The 17854-nt window shown below is 59.8% G+C and overlaps 2 protein-coding genes across 2 annotated transcripts in view; both read right to left on the bottom strand.

The window, feature by feature from the left end:
- The window catches only part of LZTR1 (leucine zipper like transcription regulator 1), a 23627-nt gene extending 22616 nt beyond the window's left edge, over positions 1–1011 (bottom strand). Inside the window, exons 1-2 of the mRNA XM_007955461.1 lie at positions 812–1011; positions 363–425 (exon numbers count right to left, since the gene is read on the bottom strand). Coding sequence (XP_007953652.1) covers positions 363–425; positions 812–1011 — 263 coding nt within the window. The remainder of the gene's footprint in view (positions 1–362; positions 426–811) is intronic.
- Positions 1012–2177: 1166 nt separating this feature from the next.
- On the bottom strand, positions 2178–15381 carry AIFM3 (apoptosis inducing factor mitochondria associated 3). Its single transcript, XM_007955431.2, has 20 exons — positions 15351–15381; positions 10220–10433; positions 10001–10110; positions 9686–9795; positions 9559–9603; positions 9257–9353; positions 9065–9177; positions 8719–8805; positions 8196–8287; positions 7981–8111; positions 7780–7895; positions 7606–7677; positions 7460–7523; positions 7014–7090; positions 6819–6936; positions 4178–4276; positions 3343–3418; positions 2841–2945; positions 2427–2447; positions 2178–2217 (listed from the first exon to the last, which is right to left on the bottom strand). Exons 1-20 carry the CDS (start codon positions 15379–15381, stop codon positions 2178–2180), a joined length of 1818 nt encoding a protein of 605 aa, XP_007953622.1.
- Positions 15382–17854: the final 2473 nt, after the last annotated feature.

Below are 17854 nucleotides of genomic sequence, written 5' to 3'. Positions count from 1 at the left end.
TCCACAGTAGTGATATCCATTATCATGGAAGCCGACGGCCTCATCTTTCTCCTAAGAAGCGGCTGGTGGGTTCAAATTCCCCAACTAATGCTTTATCCACTGCACCACCAGAGCGCTTCCCAAGTGCGGACGGTTCAAGTTTCCAGAATTCCAGTCAATGGAATGAACAAAGCATACAGAATATGGATAATCCTCACCATGAGCTGGCCGCTAACTGCAGATACTCACACCCCACAGATGCGGAAACTGAGGCTTGGAGTGTTTCCACAGCACCTGGGAGGACAGCAGCGACCCTGCAGAGGCCCCGCCCCCAGCCAGCACGCCTGTCTGGTCCCAACACTCCCGGGGTCAGACTCACTCACCCGTTGTCTCCTCCAAATACGTAGATGGCATCTTTATAGGCCACCACCGTATGCTTGCTGCGCCTGTAAACAAAGGAGTGGCGGCGGGCCGTAAGGCCGGGATCCCCTTGGGGGGCACCCAAAGGATGATACCAAGACGAATTGCCACAGAGGACGGCTGACACCTCTCCACCGCGAAACCAACCAAGTCCCATACCTTCAATCGACACCTACGCGGGGACCCCTGACTCCGCCCCAGGACTCCATGACTCTCCCCTGACCACAGCAGGGCACCTGGAACCTTGACTCGAGACCCTGCTCCGGGTCACCCCGCTCTGGAACCCCTAGGATCCCCTTCTCTTGTCCTGAGCACCGTCCCGAACACACACACCCCCCCATTACCAACTCCTGGGAACCAAGCTCCAAACTCGCCCGTGAATTCCGCTCTGGGAACCCGAAATCCACCGTACCGGGCGCCCACGAACTCGTCGCAGGGCGGGAGGCGCCGCCAGCGATGTACAGTCTCAAAGGGCCCAAAGTTGAGCGTCAGGTACTCGACGCTGTCCGAGCAGCTGTGGTCAAAGTCCACGCTTGGAGCCACCTTGGAGCGCGCGCCGCCTACCAAGGCTCCAGCCCCAATCGGGCCCCCCGAGCCTCCTGGAGCAGCCATCCCTACTCAATGCCGGCTCAGCCGCCAGGTCTTTGGGCCTTGCGGCCACCGCCCCAGGCTGGCCGGTGGGACTACATTTCCCGGCGATCCCTATACCGCCCGCCCAGCACTTCCGGCCAGCACCGCGCTTCCGCTCGCTCGACCTTCCCGATAGGCCTAGGCACGTCGTGACAGGCAGGGCCAGTGCGGACCCTGGGGCGCCCCTTCGCAGCGAGACTGTAGCCTTCTGGGAAGTGTTTCCGGCGAAGTACGAGCGTCCAGTTTCTCGCTCCCGTCCCCAGCCCTGTCCAGACTGCTCTTCCTTTGCGCCTGTCAGACCTACGCCGCACGGGGATCCTCCGCTGCGAGCCAGCAGTTCCCGGCATGCCTTGTCTGCGCGTGGCTCCACCTGGGATCGTCCCCCGCTCCCAGGACAGGGGGGCGGAGGGTTCCGTGCTTGCAGTGGCTAACGTAGGCGACCCAGCCATCAGTTTTCTGTTTGCACCCTCAGCTCTGGCCCCATGGGTCTCCCCTCTTGTTGGCTGGGAGGCACTGGGCAACTGCTGGGAAAATGGGGTTTGTAAGAAGTGGGAACCCACTTCTTACAGCCTTAAGTGGGCAAATACAGACCAAGTGCTAGTCACTGCCTCTCACCGCTGTAAAAGCACTTCCTGTTTCAAGTCCTTTGCTTGTGCTGTCCCTGCTACCTGGAGTGCCCTTGGAGGAGCCTTCCCTGACCCCAGGGGCAGAATTAGTTGCTGCTGCCTCTAGGTGCCCACTGGTGAACTTCGAGGCACTAAGCATTCTACAGCTGTGCCTGTCTCCCTCCACCCCCAAACCCCGTGAGCATTTGCCCATCACGCTGTGAATCAAAGATCTGCAAACGGGTGCGTTTTAATTTTAAGATCAAGTCTAAGATGTTGCAGGGTCTGCAGGGAAGCAGTTCCAAAGAGGGAGCAGAAGCAGGGCCTCCCCTGCCTCCAGTGCCAGCCATTTGGCTGCCAAGGCAACTTTTTAAAGCTTAGGCCTCTCTGCAGGGGAGCCAGATAGCTGAAGGTGAGTGCTGGCAGGGCTCAGGTTCTGCCCTACGAGGATCCTGGAAAATTAGAGGTTGGCACCTGCCCCAGGGCACTTGGCCTCTGTCCCTGGTGCCCCTGCCAGCCTGTCCAGGTCTGCTGTGTGTGAGCTCAGGTTCCTTTCACGGTGAGCCAGGACATGTCACCAGTCCTGCAGGAATGAAGGGAGGAGGGATCAGGAGCAAAGGAAAGCAAGGTTCCTCCCCCACTCTGGGCCTTAGAAGCAGCTGGCCCACAAGGGCTGCAGGGAGCCTACTGGTGGCAGAGGGGTGTGCACTTGGGCAGAGGGGATGCACCAATGGAGGCTCTGGGTTGCAGTGACCAAAAGGACAGTCAAGAAGGACAGGGGAGAACACGTACTTGCTGTGCAGACTAAACAGCCTTCAGGAGGGCGAGAGGGAGAGAGAGAGAGACAGGTAGAGCGCCTGCCAGTCAACAGCCTGCCAGTTAATGGCCTGCCAGTCAACTGCCTGCCAATGCTTGAAGCGGTGGCCGCCCTCCTCCCATTCTGAGGCCCCAGCATCCTGCTCCCCAGTGGCTTCCAGGCTTCCCCCAGTCCGTGGAGGTGCTCTGGAAGCAGGGCTGGTCCTAGAAGTTCACCTTGACACACCACTCCTCCCCACACACACAGCCCCCCTTCCCTGCCTATCTGCCCAGATCTCATACACTAGTCCACTCCCGAATGGCAGCCCGTGCCTTGCACCGCCCTAGGACTAAAGTGAGGTGTGGGGACTTAAGGTTCCCAGTGTTCTAACCCCGCTGGCCCCCACTCACTCCACTTCCCGCTTCCGGATGGTTCGGCCGGAGGCCAGCACCTCGGCCACCTTGCTCACGATGGGGTCGTAGTTCATGCTAGCCACAGCAATCACCTCGTCGCCTCTGTAGGGAAAGAGCAGCCCAGTCTGAGGATGGCCTCCCAGCAGCCCCCTGCTGACAGGACGCTGACAAGTTGCTGCCCACCTGGGGCAGGGAGGGGTCTTGCGCATCTCACTGGTTGGACAGCAGCTGTGTTCTAAGCACCCAGCTCTCCCTGTTTCGCACCTGCCGCTCAGGGCTGGACTCCGGTCCCAGGTTCACCACTCCAGCTGTGTGTCTCCTCCACTATAAACGCAGCTGTCAACACCCACCTCCGAGCTGACACGTGCTGCCCCAGGCTCCTACATCTCGCCTGACTCCGCCCTGTGGCTCGCTGCACATGCCTCCCTCGGGCACTCTGTCTCCTCCCAGACCAAGTTCCCAGTGCTCACCACAACCGCCTCCGGCCCCTTGTTCTCACTTGGTGTAAAAGGCCACGAACTTCAGCTCCTCCAGGTCACCCTGAATGATGACATCATCAAAGCCTTCTCCGTAACCTGCGAGGGGGGCAGAAGGGGTGGGATCCACGTCCTAGGCCCTGGTCCCTCCTAATTCCTCATAGGCAACCCCCCCATGACCCAGCTCCCTAGTTCTCGGGTAATCCATGGCCCCACCCCCAGCGGGTTCCAAGACACTTATTCCTAGTGCAAGGAGCTCTGGTGGCTTAGCCAAGACATTTGGCTGCCAACCAGAAAGTCAGCAGTTCAAACCTGGTCTGCAGGAGGAAAATGTGACAGTCTACCTTCCTAAAGATTTACAGCCTTGGGAACCCAGTGGGGGTCGCTAAGTGTCAGAATCTACTCACTCAACGGCAGTGGGTTTGGGTTTTTTTTGGGGGGGGGTTTGTTCCTAGTGCGCTCGCGGCCCCCTCCCAGGATGCTCGTGCCCCCCCCCCATGCTGACGTCTCATCCCCGGGGTGCTCATGGCCCCGCCCCAGAATGCTCATGGCTCCGCCCCACGATGCTGACGGCTCCGCCCCAGGATGCTCGTAGTCCTGCCCCAGAATGCTCATGGCCCCGCCCCAGAAAGCTCATGGCCCCGCCCCAGGATGCTGACGTCTCATCACCCGGATGCTCATGGCCCCGCCCGGGGATGCTCACACCCCGGTCCTACGTTGCTCATGGCCCGGCCACTGCCCTCCGCTGACATCTTAAAGCCGAGTTCCCGAACCTTCGGCGCTCCACGCAGCCCCGTTTCTGGTCCTGCCGACCACAGCCCCGCCCCCGAGCCCTCAGCCCGGCCCACCCGCCGTTACCTGCGTAGCGCAGACTCTTGCCGAACATGGCGGTCCAGAGGTACGGCACCGGCCTGATTTCTGCCTCTTGCGCAAGCATGTTCTGGGCCGCCACACGCCCTGCAGGAGCCAGGGCCGTGAGAACGCAGACCCTCACTACCCCACACCGCGCGCCCTAGGGGCCCAGCGTAGGGGCTACCCCCACCTTACCCCCATCCCCATGGGCTGGATGCCATCCGGCCTTAGCCAGTGCACCCTGTGCGTGGCCGATCGGTGATGAAGGGACACTTGGCCAAGGCCAGCCAAGGAGACTCTTCTGCTGAGGAATTTGGAATGAAGTACCCTGGCCTGGAAGCTCTGGTTGGCACCTGGGCTGGCCTGAGGCAGAAGGCCACCTCCCGCCTCCCAGCGTGTCCCACTAAGGTGGCTTGCATTGCTCTGACGCTAAAGCTATGCCATTGGTATTTCAGATCCCAGCAGGGTCACCCATGGTGGACAGATTTCAGCAGCACTTCCAGACTAAGACAGACTAGAAAGAAGGACCTGGTTGGTGTTCTGAACACACTGGCCAGTGAAAACCTTAGGGGTAGCGGCAGAACGTTGTCCAGATATAGTGCTGAAGATGAGCCCTTCGGGTTGGAAGGCATTCAAAATACCACTGGGGAAGAGATGCCTCCTCAAAGTAGAGTCGACCTTAATGAGGTGGGAGCTGTGAAGTGCCCAGGGAAGCAGAGGTGACCGCCACGCACAAGGCCTCCTGAGAAAAAAGCCGTAGTGGCTTTCCAGTTCCTGTGAGGCCCTGCTGGGCCCCTGCAGCTAGGCATTAGTGGAGAAATGCTCCAAACGGTCAAGCTAAAACATTTCATTAGGAGCTCTGGTGGTACAGTGGTTAAAGCATTTGGCTGCTAACCAAAAGGCCAGCAGTTTGAACTCACTCAACCACTCACCAGGAGAAAGAGGAGGCAAGGCAGTCTACTTCTGTAAAGACTGACAGCTTTAGAAATCCTCTGGGGCAGTTCCACTCTGTCCTCTAGGGCCCTTGTGACTCCAAATGGACTCCAGACAGTGGGTGTGGTTGGGGCTTTGCTTCCCTGGATTGACAGCCTTGGAGACCCTCTGGAGCAGTTCCACTCTGTCCTCTAGGGGCACTGTGAGTGGCATCACTCCACTGCAGGTATTTGTTTTGTTTTGTTTTGTACTTAATTTATGAGTAGCCATTGGCTCCTTACAACCTAACAGCACCTTCAGACTTTGGATTTGGGTACAAACTTCCCCAGACTGAGGATCTGAGGACCCTTTTTATGGGAAAGAGGAGGCAGCTTACTTGCCAGCATCTGGAATTTAGGGGCCATTACCACCAGGGGTGCAGAGTAGGTGAGACTTGGGGGTGTTATGGATTTAAATTGTGTCCCCCCCCAAAAAAAATAAATAACTGTTGGATTCCTGACCCTTATACCTGCGAAAAGGAGCTCTGGTGGCACAGTGGTTAAAGTACGGGGCTGCTAATAAAAAGGTTAGAGTTCAAACACACCAGCTGCTCTGTGGGAGAAAGATGAGGCAGTCTGCTTCTATAAAGATTGGAAACCCTCAGGAGCAGTTCCACTCTGTCCTCTAGGGGCGCTATGGGTCAGAATCGACTCCACCGGCAGTGGGTGTGGTTTGGGCTTTGCTTCCCTGAAGACTGACAGCCTTGGAGACCCTGTGGGCAGTTCCACTTTGTCCTCTAGGGGCGCTGTGAGTCAGAATGGACTCCACGGCAGTGGGTGTGGTTTGGGCTTTGCTTCTGTAAAGATCAACAGCCTTGGAGACCCTGTGGGCAGTTCCACTCTGTCCTCTAGGGGCGCTGTGAGTGGGAATCGACTCCCAGCAGTGGGTTTGGTTGATTTTCATACCTGTAGATGTAATTCAATTTGGAAATAGGGGTTTGTTTGGTAGGTGTGCCCCCAAACCTAATCTCTTCTGAGTTATACAGAGTAGGTTAGACACAGAACTGAGCAGAAACGGGGGACGACAGATACCACAGGCAGATCACCGAGGAACCCAGGGCCTTGAGAAGCTGAGAGAAGAACCTTCCCCTGGATCCGACGGAGACAGAGCCGCTAGAGCCGCTGCCCTGACTTCAGATCCCTAGCCTCGTGAGCTGTGAGGAAGGACATTTTGGTTCTGTGAGCCCACCCACTTGTGGTGTGTCTATTATGGCAATACGAGGAGACTCAGCCTCAGACGGGGACATGGTGGCCACCAAGGGTCAGGAGGAGTTTAGTCCTTGAAGGGCACTGCCACTCCCTACTGAGCCCAGCCTCCAGGCCCAGATGGCTGCCTCCCAGGGGCCCGCCAGCACAGCTGAGCTCAGAGAGCTTCTGGTAACCCTGAGGAGGCGGGTGCGTCGCAGGCACCAGGTGACAGCGCGAGTCAGTTGGAGGAATTCTGCAGGATGTGTGTCCCTGAAGACAGAAGGGCAGACAAGGCTGATGGAAGGGGCACTGTGACAAGCAGAATGGGGTGTCCCAAGGGCACTGGCTCTGGGGCCACAGGGTTGGCGTGATCACCTGGATGAGGCTGGCAGACAGCCCAGAAGAGACCCCTCCATGGCCAACGGGGGCCAGGACCCAAAGCCTGCCACCTAAGGGGTGGGCCTGGGGGAGGCTGTGCCCTGCCATACCCTGGGCATGTGCCATCTGCCAGTGTGGGATGTTCACTTTGCGGTTGTTCCTCCACGCCAGGGGGAAGGTGACGGCATCGCCGGCTGCGAACACACCTGGGACGTTGGTCTGCATCGTCTAGGGGCGAGGTGGGGCTCCGTGGGGGCAGGCTCAGGCCTGGACCCCCCCACCTATCTCGTCGGAGCCCCACCCACCTTGTTGACTGGGATGAAGCCGCGGGAATCCAGACAGATGCCACTCTGCCTCAGGAAGCCTGTGGCGGGCACGGCACCTGGTGGGACAGCCACCACCGCGTCTGTGCCCCAGTCCCACCCTCTTGCGCACCGCCAAGTCCCCAGCACCTGAGCTGGCCCTTCCCAGCTTTGCTTGGCCTCAAATGGGCACCTCAACTGGAACAAGGGCCAGCCAGGGGCTGCCCCATTTTGGACACAGGGCAGGGCATGGACCGTTAACAGGAAGTGGTCATCGGGGGTATCTTCCTTGCCAGGGTGCAGTTGCATGTTGTCCACCAACCCTACCACGCGGGCACGGTCAAAGTCCCCATTTTACAGATATGGAGAGTGAGACTATGGGAGAGGAAGGGACAGGCCGAGTCCCTTAGTGTGTGTGTGAGGTGGCTTCAGGCCACCTGCCCACTCACCAATGCCCACCACACAGACGTCAGCCCGCACGACCTTGCTACTCTTCAGCACGACCTCCTTCAGCTGTGGGCAGGGGAATGAGCAGCTGGACCCGGCTCCGGGCACAGAGACTCGGGGCAGGAGGCTCGGGGAAGGGGACGCCCACCTTTCCCTCATGGGCCCGCAGTTCCGACACTTCCGTCTGCATGTAGAACTTCACGTGGTTGTTCTCGAACATCTACTGGGCAGGTGGGTGGCTGGACCGTGAGTGAGGGCCTGGCCAGGGACTGCTCAGGGCTCCCAGAGTCCCCGGGGCCGGGCACAGGGTGGACTGACTTACCTTCATGAGCGCTCGACCGACACGTTCCCCTAGGAACTTCCTGAAGGGGGTCTCTTCCAATTCCACCACAGACACCGAGTGGGCCTGCTCGGTCAGGTAGGCGGCCACCTCCATCCCTGGGGACATGGGCAGGGGCAGCAGGCTGGCACCCTGTGCCTCCCCAGATGGCCCGGCCACCCGCCCACGCCCTAGGCCACTCACCCAGGAAGCCAGCTCCCACGATGACAGCATTGCGGCCCCGGGCCAGCCTCACCACACGGTTGGCGTCCTCGGGTGTGCGGATGGTGAACACGTTCTCCACTTCTTTGCCCTTGCAGCTCAGGGTCTTAGGGCTGAGACGTTGTCCACGTTGGTGAGGGGCTCCCTGCAGCCTAGCCCTCCCAGCCTGGCCAGCACCCTGCTGGCCGGGGTCCCACCTGCTCCCTGGCGCTAGCAGCAGCTTGCTGTACTCCAGTTTGAAGGCATCCTTAAACACCACCTTCTTGTTCCTCACATCCACGGTGACAACCTGCAACCCCGCCAGACAGGGCGTGGGCCTGGGCGCAGACCTGGTGTAGGCAGTCACTCCATCCAGCAACACCGCCCAGAGCAGCCCCCGCCAGCTTCCGCTCCTACCTCCTGGGTTGCCATACTTCCTTCTCTGCCTGCCAGCTCCCTCTCATTATTTAAGCTTCAGCGTCGCTGTCCCCTAAAAGCCCTCCCTATGCTCCCAAGTCCCTCCAGACTCTCCCATCCCAGTCCTGAGCTGGTCAGCTGTCTTCCCGCCAAGCAAGGGCTGTGTGTGTGTCCGCCTAAAAAAAGTCCCAGGACTTGAGCACCAGGAGCAAGCCTGGGCCCAGGTAGCAGGGCCAAGGGGACCAAGCATCCCCCACCCCTCCAGAGGCCATGCAGCTCCCATCTTTCCCCTGGGCCTCAGTTTCCCCACCCAAAGCCACGAACCTGAGCCTCCGTGAGGACCTCGATGCCATAGGCGCGGAAGAACTCCTTGGGTCGTAGGGCCAGCTGGTCAGGCTGTGAGTCCAGGCACTACGGGAGGCAGCTGGCTCAAGACCGGGCCAGATGGCCACCGTTCCTTGCAGCCACGGACACTGGGTCCAGGGAGCCTGAGGCTGGGCCACAGGTCTCACACAGAGGCGACAAACAGGACCCAACCAACCCAGGTCTGTACTCAGAACGGGGCGTCGAGGGAACAGAGCGGGCAGCTGGCCAGATCCCTTAGGAGCCCAACTGGGACAAAGGGATGGGAGTTTGGCCCTGGCCAGCTCCCAGCTGGCCCATTCCGCACCTTGCTGAGCTTGGGCCGGTCATAGGGAAGGTGGCGGTCCAGCGTGCACATAACAATCCGGTCCGAGAAGCCCTCCTGCCTCAGCGTCTCAGCGCACACCAGGCCAGCTGCACCTGAGGGGACGGGCCGTGGATCAGGGACCACCCCTGGCTCTCCCCCCACCCGACCTGCCGCCACGATTCCACCACCCACCTGCCCCCACAATGAGCACGTTGGTGCTGCCACCGTGGCTGGCGCTGGGGGAGATACACTTGGCCATCACCTTGGTCCTTCGCTGCAGCTGCAAGGCCTGGGAGTGGCCAAGGGGAGGGGGCTGGTGGGAGCTGGGCCACCATTATCTTCCAGGTGCTGCGCTGCGGCCCCTTGCTCAACCCTGCAGCCACATGCAGCAGGCCACCTCCCACCACAGGGCCTTTGCACACCCCACCCCCTGGGCCAAGACGCCTCCTTGCCTCTCCCTTCTGCCTAAGCCCCTAGCCACCGATGGCCCTTACCTGTTTGCTGGCCCGGACAAATACTTTCTCCTTCTCAATCCTCACCTGCAAGGGCTGTGTTGCTCAGAACCAGGCTTCCGAGCCTCCAGCCCCAGCCCCCCCACCTCCATCGCATGCCCAGCCCCACCTGGAATTTGTGCAGACTGTCCAGGCCCGGGAAATCCTCCAGGTCCCCCGTGTGTATGTTGAAGCAGGCGCCGTGCCAGGGGCAGCGCACCCGGCCGCGGGACAGCACACCTGGGAGGGACGGTAATGGGCCGGGGCAAGGACCCTGTGTCCCTGCACCCGCCGGACCCTCCCCACAGCCCACGAACGGATGAGGAGTCCAGGCCAAGGCTGGCTGGGCCCTGGCAGAGTGGGGGCATGGCCATGAGAGGCAGCGTGTCCCTTCAAGGTGGTCCCACCTGCCTCCCACACACACCTGGCACAGCCCCGGACTCACCTTTGACCAGGGGTGCCCCATAGTGTGGACATTTGTGGCCCAGGGCGTGGAATTCGCCATTGTCCTTCAGCAGTAACACCTTCCCCAAGCCCAGCTCCACCTCACGCATCCTGGGGAGGGCCACGCTTAGAGGTCAGGCCCTGCCCTCGGCCTGGGCCTCGCCCTCCCCCGCTCTGTGCCCGCTGACGCCCCCCTCCCCTCCGCAGGCCCGGCACCCACTGGCCGTTCTCGAGGTCCTTGATGTGACAGACTGCGGCCTCCACGTAGTCCTGGGCGCCGGGGTAGGGGTGGGGGGCAGGCAGGCGCTCCTCAGCATGGAAGTGGCGGGCTGTGCCATTGCCCTGGTACGTCCGGGGGCTGCCCTTGGCACTGGCGGACAGCTCCTCCTTGCCCCGTTCTTTCTCCGGCAGCACCACCTCGATCTTGAGTTCCACTGTGGGTGGGGGCAGTGCTGTGAGCAGGCCAGCCGGGCCCCTCCGTGTCCTGCACAGGAGAGGTCCCACCCACCAGCCCAGGGGGGCCTGCTCTGACCCAGGACCTCTGCGCAAAGACAGGCAGCAGGCGCAGAGGGGGCGGGGCCCGCTGGGGTGCCTGGCGGAGGGATTTCCTCTGGGTTTGCTTTTCCCATAACACTGGGTGCAGACGGTGAACGTCTCAGCTGCTAAGCATTAGGCTGAAGGTGTGCATCCATGCAGGGCTGCCCGGGAAGAAAGGCCCCAGCAGTCTACTGCCATAACCACACAGTCCGACGCTAACTACACGAGGCCCGGCAGTATCGACTCCATGGCCTCTGGGGTTTCCAACCTGGTAACTCCCATCATTCCACAAATCTACCTGGGGGGAGAGACTGAACCCTGAGTCTTCTATGACTCCAAGGGGCACCATCCCCGATGGCTGTCCCCAGGGGCATGTGGACAGGATGACTCAGGTGTGAACAGGGGGGCTCCAAAGCCGGGCAGCTCAGCTCACAATCAGTAAATGGGGGGTGAGATCCGTACATAGTGTCTGTGTGTTTATGTGTGTGTCTGTCTCTATGTCCCTGTGTGTGTCTCTCTGCATGTATGTGTGTTGGTATATGGCATGTGTCTGTGTGTGTCTGTGTACATGTATTTGGGCATATGTGTCTATCTCTGTGTGTATGTTTCTATATATGGCATGTGCCTGTCCCTATGTCCCTGTGTCTGTGTGTTTATGCGTGTGTCTGTCTCTATGTCCCTGTGTGTGTATGTCTGCATGTATGTGTGTCGGTATACGGCATGTGTCTGTCAGTGTCTGGATGGCATGTGTCTGTGTGTGTCTGTGTACCTATGTGTCTGTCTCTATATACCTGCGTGTCTGTGTGTCTATGTGTGTGTCGTCTGTGTCCATCTCTGTGTACCTGTGTGTACCTGTCTGTGTCTCTATACCTCTCTGTCTGTGTGTACATGTCTCTGTGTATGGACAGAACCCAGAAGGCCGGCCCAGGGAGGACTTGGCTGGATACTGGCATTCATTCCTTCTGCTTATCTGCATTTCCCAAATCCCCTACAGCGTGCTGAGGGCATTTTTCTAATTAGAAGGAACAATAAACAGAATTTTTAGCACCGATAATCCGGCCTCCCGGGCTGCTGCTGCAGGGAGGAGGGCCGCTGGGCCCGGGCACAGCGTGGCCCAGGGAGGGGGGGCGCGCACCTCCCCAGGCACCCACGCCTGCAGGCCAAGCCTGCTTTACCTCTTGTCCCTCACCTCAGCCTGACACCCCAGAAACAGGCAAACCAGAGTGTGACTACCAAATCATCCCCCTGACCTCGTCCTTCCAGGCTGTGGCCAACACTGACCTGTCTGCTACCCCGCAGCTCAGGTGGGGGGGGTCCTCAAGCTGTCCAGTCCCCGTGTGGCCCTACCTCCTGCTGTGGTCATCCCCCAGCCTGGCCCCGCCTGGGAGCCGGGGTGGGGAACAGGCCTCCACCCCTCACTCTCACCCCTGCCCCCAGCTCAGGCCCAGACACCACAGGGGGCAGGGGTGAAGGCCGGCTCGAGGAGCCCACCCAGGCAGAGTGGGTGCGTGCGCACACAACCACGCCCACCAGACTGGGTGGCGGCGGGGAGCTCTGGGTGGGCTTCTACTCCACACTTTACGTAATGGCCTTAGAATGTTTGCAGAAGAAATAAAAAGAAAAATACTTTGGACTCAGCTGACACGGGCTATGTGAACTGTGGGGAAAGAGCTCACAGGGACAGCCTGGCAGGAAGCCAGACAACAGCCAGGCCAGGCTGTCTTCATCCTCTACTTTCTTCCAGAAGGTTCCAAGGCACAGTCTAACAGGGGCTCCAGGAAGACAGGAGCAGCGGGGGGAAGGCGATGGGGAGGGGAGGTCCTCTGCTCACTTGAACCAGATCAAGCGGGCTGCACGATTCCCAGCTGCCCCGTGACCTCCGGGTGGTCCCAGCCCCGCAAGGCCTTGGATGCCTCTGTTGTCGAACAGGTAGGGAACACAGTGCCTACCGCGTGGCGGTATGAACGCCGGAGGAGACCATGTGCGAACCCGGAGCAGAAGCCCCATAGACGGAGCTGTGTTTTGTCAGCGTGATCTCTGAGTTTCCTGGCAGCCACAGAGAGGAGGGAAAGCCTTCAGATAGCCCTTGCCGCCTAACAGGAGTCCCTGAGTGGTTCGAACACGTGATGCATTAATGGATAAAAGAAAGGTTTGCAGTTCAAGTCCACCGAAAGGTGCCTTGGAAGGAATGCCTACAAATCTACTGGTGGAAAACTCAGCCGCTGAAGCTTAGGACCATGGTCGAAGGGGACATTAAGCTCAATTGGCATAACATATTACACAAAAACATCGTTCTACATCGTACTATCCTGAGTAACAACTGGGGTCTGAAAAGCTTGCAAGCGGCCATCTAGATGCAATGATGGGTCTCTCCTTGTCCAGAGCAAAGAAGAATGAGGAAAACCAAAGATGCATAGAGACAATCAGTCCAAGGGACTGGTAGACCATGCAATCCTCAGCCTATATGACCATGAGACCAGAAGAACTAGATGGTGCCCGGCTACCACTGTCAACCACTCACACGGGGATCAGTGCAGGAGGTCCTGGATAGAGTGTGAGAACAATGTGGAACAAAACTCAGAATCATAAGAATAGACCAGGTTTGCTGGTCTGATAGAACCTAGTGAGACCCCTGAGACTACGGCCCCTAGTTACCTTTCAGGTCTGGACTTGAACTCACTTCTGTGGCTGCCAGCCAAACAACAAACGTTCAGCGTACAGGCTGAACATTTACATCAGGTAGATACACTCCTTGGAGCGATCAATCAATTGTGGGAGAACAGAAGGGCAGTGTTTATACAGGGAGACAGCTCAGGGGGCGGGAGTGCATAGGAGGGAAGGACACAGGGAAGAGGTAACTACAGGGAGGAAGTGGGAAGGGAGCTGTTACCTTGTGGGGAATCACAGTCAATGTCATGAGACAAAATGGGTATGAATTGCTGTATGGAAAATGAATTTGCTCTGTCAACTTTCACCCACATCACAAGAACAAACAGCCACAGAAAACTCTACGGAACAGTTAAACTCTGACACGCATAGGGCCGCTGTAAGTCGCAACTGACTCAACAGCAACCTGTGGGGTTTTTTACAACTGAACGAAAGGCAGACAGATGAACTGACTGAGCAGGGTAGGAAGTGAAGAATCTGCATCCAGACCTTCTGCTCGCTCTGCTCCGGGTCCTTGTGGCCTCTCCTGACTCCAGCCAAACCCTCGTTCCCCACACCCTCTCAGTCTCACATCCTGAAGCCCCCGTGCCTGCCCACCTCCCACAGGAGTCCTGCCTGCAGAAGAGACAGAAGCAGCTCTTGTCAAACACAACACCCTGCATGGGTGGACACGATCACCAGCCCTGCTAGACACAGGAAGAACCGGAGATCAGCAAGGTTAATTCACCTCCCTAAGGCCACACGGCCGGGAAGGAGCAGCATGGGTTTGGGCTCAGGCACCCCGAGTTCTTAGCACTGCCTACAGGGTGGTGAGAGTGGCCAGCTCCCATAATGGGAGTCTTGGGGTCCCCAGAAGGAGCTCTGGTGGTGCAGTGCCTAAGTCATTTGCTAACCAGAAGGATGGCAGTTCAAACCCACCAGCTGCTCTGCAGAAGGAAAACAGGGTGATCTACTTCTGTAAAGATGTACTGCCTCAGAAACCCAAGGGGGGTCGCTATGAGTCAAAATCGACTCAATGGCAGTGAAGTGTTTTTTTTTTTTTTTTTAATGGGGGGTTTCCCAGGGAGGCCAGCCCACGAGGTCCCTGCAGGTGGCACCTGCCCTGGGCCTCCTGCCAGCCCAGCAGTCCTGCAGGCATCTGGCCAGGGCCAGCTGGCCTCCTTCTCCCCACGTTGCAGGGGGAAGGCTGGGGTCAGGTCAGGGTATGCCTTGGGCCCCAGTTACACATACGAGTAAGAGGACAGCAAGATGAGGCCCTGGCCGTGGTGTCTGCAGCACAGGTGTCGGGCAAGGTAGGCAGGCGCAGGTGGGTGGCTCTGCCTGGCAGCGCTACACCCCAGCTCTACCACTACCACCACCCTGCCCCGTGCTCCACCAGGTTCTCCCTCAGACCCAGGAAGAGGAAAAAGGCTCACAGGTTCCAAGGTGATGGACCCCGATGGTTATCAGGTAAGGGAGCTGGGGAGACCTGCTGGGCAGGGTGGCCTGGGCCGGGGCCCTGAAGGTTCTGGGGAGGCCTCTCCCAGCCGCAGGATCCTCATCCATGAGCCTCCCAGGATGTCATGAAGAAGGAAAGTAGGGCCCACAGGAAGAGCTAGCAGACACTGGTCTCCAGTGGAAAAGAAACCCTGGCCTCCCCAGAACCTGGGACGTCCCCACCCCTGGCCGGAGCCGACTGCCACAGGGCGGTAGCACCAGAGAGGCCAAGGTAGAGGCTCAAGGTCACACAGCAAGATCAGAAGAGGTGAGCCTTCAGAGTTGAGGGTGGTCAGGCCCGTTTCACATTGGGGCTCAGAGAGGTCTCTTGAGTGCCCTGGGTCACACAGCCACTGAGAGGGCGTCCTAGAGCGCCCTTCTCCAGCCCTGTGGGGCACAGCCCCTCCCCCACCTCACGGCAGCCATGAACCCACCCTGCCTTTTCCGAGAAGGTTTCAGTGCCTACTCCCTCCTCCAGCACTCAGACCCCCAAATGAAAGAGGGGGACCCACGTGAAGGGAGCCCGCAAATGGCCCTAGGCCCCCGCCCCCTCCTGCAGTGGATGAATTAACATTCTAAAGGGCTCGCCTGGCTTGACCTACTTCAAGTCCCGGGAGTGCGGAGGGGGAGGGGCAAGAGGAAGAGGGCCAGGAGGGCGAGGAGACAGGCACCTGGCTTGGGCTTGGAGAAGCAGCCACCCATGGCGAGGGGCCTAGGAGTGGAGGGTGGGCAGGCGCACAGGTGGTGGGCTGTCAGGCCAAGGCCAGACCCCGGCCAGCCTCCAAGATGCTATAGGGCTGCCATCCCAGCTGCAGCTGTCTCCCAGACCTGTGGGGGTAGAGATAGGAATCAGGAGCTTTGGTGGAAGGGCAGAGAGAGACCCAGAGGGACACGGACAGACAGACAGATAGCTGGGGCGCTGACAGACGCCTGCTTTGGAGCCCAAAAGGCTGTGTGCAGGGGAGGCCGGCTCATCCCAGACAAACCCTGGCCCTCCTGGTTGGAACCCTCTTCCCCCAGCTGGATGGCTCTGTGCTGCACACTCTCTCACACACACACACACACACACACACACTGCCCCTTTGCACGGCCTGTGCTGGCTCCCAGAACCCTCGGCCCATCCAGCCCTGTGCTCTATGCTCCAAGAGATCTTCCCAGAGTTCTGCTATCCCCCAGGTCCTTGATGTCCCCTCTCCAAATCCCCGAAGCCCAGGACCTCGGAGTCTCTACATTTCCACAGGAGACTCCCCGTGCCTGGGGCTGAATCCTGGGTCATTGTAGGTGCGTCACTGCCCTCCTGGTCCTCAGTTTCTCCTTCCTACAATGGGTGGGGAGATTCGGGTCTCCCTAATTCCACTCCCCACCCCACCCCCCGCCTCCAGCTGGCAGTCCCTGGATACCCACCTCCTCCAAGGGCAGCCAAGGCGCCTTGATCCCAGCCCAGCAGTGGACTGAGGCCGCTCCCTGGGCCTTGGAAGGCAAGGCGAGGTGGGAGGTGGGGGAGGGCAGGGGTCCAGGAGGCGGCCCAGACTTGGCCCCTCCTCCTGGTGAGAGCTGTAGCCAGAAGGGGCTGGGGGGCTGGGCCTGGCCACTGGTCCCCCAGGAAACCCAGCTCAGCGGTGAACAAAAGCTGCCGGTCAGCCAGGGCCCAATGGGCTGGGAGAGAGGGCGCCAGCACTGAGCCCTGCCACAGCCAGTGCCCAGCAGCTGTGAGATCCCAGCCACCACGCTGGGCTCTTCACAAATGGCCACCAGGCCCCATAAATGAGGTCAGGCCTATGACCTGATGGGGAAACAGAGGGCAAGGGCTCCCCCAGATCAAGCAGTACGTGGGGGTATCTGAGTGCCCTCACCCCACCAGTCCTTGTCTTACTATTTAGTTCTTAGATGGACAGGGGCCTAGGAAGGCCCCCTATCACCCTGAGGTCCCTGCAGGCCACCTGGCTGGAGGAGGGGCTTTTGCACTGGACTTTGGATAGCCCAGGACAAAGGTAGGGCCGCCCTGTTTACAACTGACCTCCACCCAGCCCAGCCCACTGGTCCCTCTGTTTCACCGGGAAGTTCTTGCTCAGGTCTGATTTGAGTGGAGCTTAGACTGACTTGGTCTTGCGCACATTCAAGGCAGAACCCGAGGGGTTGCCTCAGCACAAGAAGGCCAGGAAGGAGAGGAAAGTTAGTGAAGGAATCATCCATCCATCTTGCCTCTTACCTGTCTCACCTGTCCCAGGGGTGCCAGTACAGGTGAAGAGGCCCCAGCTCACAGGCCACCTGGGCGGGCCGTGCTCTTTTCCTCACTAGGCGCCAGCTCAGGGTCTGTAAAACTTGGTCTCCACCTACCCTGTCACCCGCCCGCCGCACCCCTTCCACCTCCCCACCACAGGCTCCTCCCCAGGTCCTGGCTTCCTTGTGGCTCAGCCCCTACCTACCTCCTTCTGTCGGGTCTCAGGGCTCACCTGCTGACTCCCAGGAAGAGTCAGGCCTGGTCCAGCCATCATGTCCAGCCATTCCTCCCTTCTCAGGGACCCCTTTTGCCTAGACCCTCCCAGACCTGAGTCTGGGGAGTCAGGGTGCAGGCACACCCTCCCTGGTCAATGAAGGTGTGTCAGGCCAGCTTGGAGCCCGACTGAGAGGCACAGGTCTTGCCAGGACATGATGGGAGGGGTCCCAAGTCTGCCAGTCTGCCTGTTGCTTGTGGCAGCCTGATGTCTAACTGGACTAGAAAGGTCACCTCCCCACAGGTGGCTGCGTTCCAAGGACCCCCAGCACCTAAGAGGCAGGAACTGAGTTATCCTCACCTCATGGAAAAGGGGCTGGGAGGATTCCCCGTTCTCCCGGTGCACCTTGGGGCTGTGGCAGGAGCCCGTGCCCGGTCCTCAGCCTCCCACCTCCCTGAACTCAAGCCCCACCGAGTGTCACGGGTCCTTCTCACACCGGGCCCTGGAGTCTCCGGGCCAGCTCCTCGGGCGCTCAGTGGCTCACCGGGGCCCTGCGTTCGGAGCTGCTCGGCCCCCTCCCCTTGTTCACTCTCCCGCCTTTGCAAGTGCACCGCCGCCACGGGTTCGGGACGCCGGTCCTCGCAGGGTCCTGGGGACACCCCCACGGCCCTGGGGCGCAGGCGGGGACTGGCGCACGGGGACACGGCAGAGGCGCTCTCCGGACGCCCCGACCCGAGCCG

The sequence above is a fragment of the Orycteropus afer genome, unplaced genomic scaffold (genome assembly GCF_000298275.1).
Source record: "Orycteropus afer afer isolate SDZICR_OR568_19922 unplaced genomic scaffold, OryAfe1.0 scaffold00502, whole genome shotgun sequence".
Classification (NCBI taxonomy): Eukaryota; Metazoa; Chordata; class Mammalia; order Tubulidentata; family Orycteropodidae; genus Orycteropus; species Orycteropus afer.
This window is presented reverse-complemented; position numbering and strand designations above follow the sequence as displayed.

Bases quoted from the DNA above. Each gene is read 5' to 3' on its own strand.
- AIFM3 (XM_007955431.2), bottom strand. From the start codon at position 15,381: ATGGGTGGCTGCTTCTCCAAGCCCAAGCCAG. The intron at 9,604-9,685 runs GTGGGGCTGGGC...CAGCCCTTGCAG, and splicing joins ACAGTCTGCACAAATTCCAG to GTGAGGATTGAGAAGGAGAA. The intron at 2,946-3,342 runs GTGAGAACAAGG...CTTTCCCTACAG, and splicing joins TTCGTGGCCTTTTACACCAA to AGGCGACGAGGTGATTGCTG.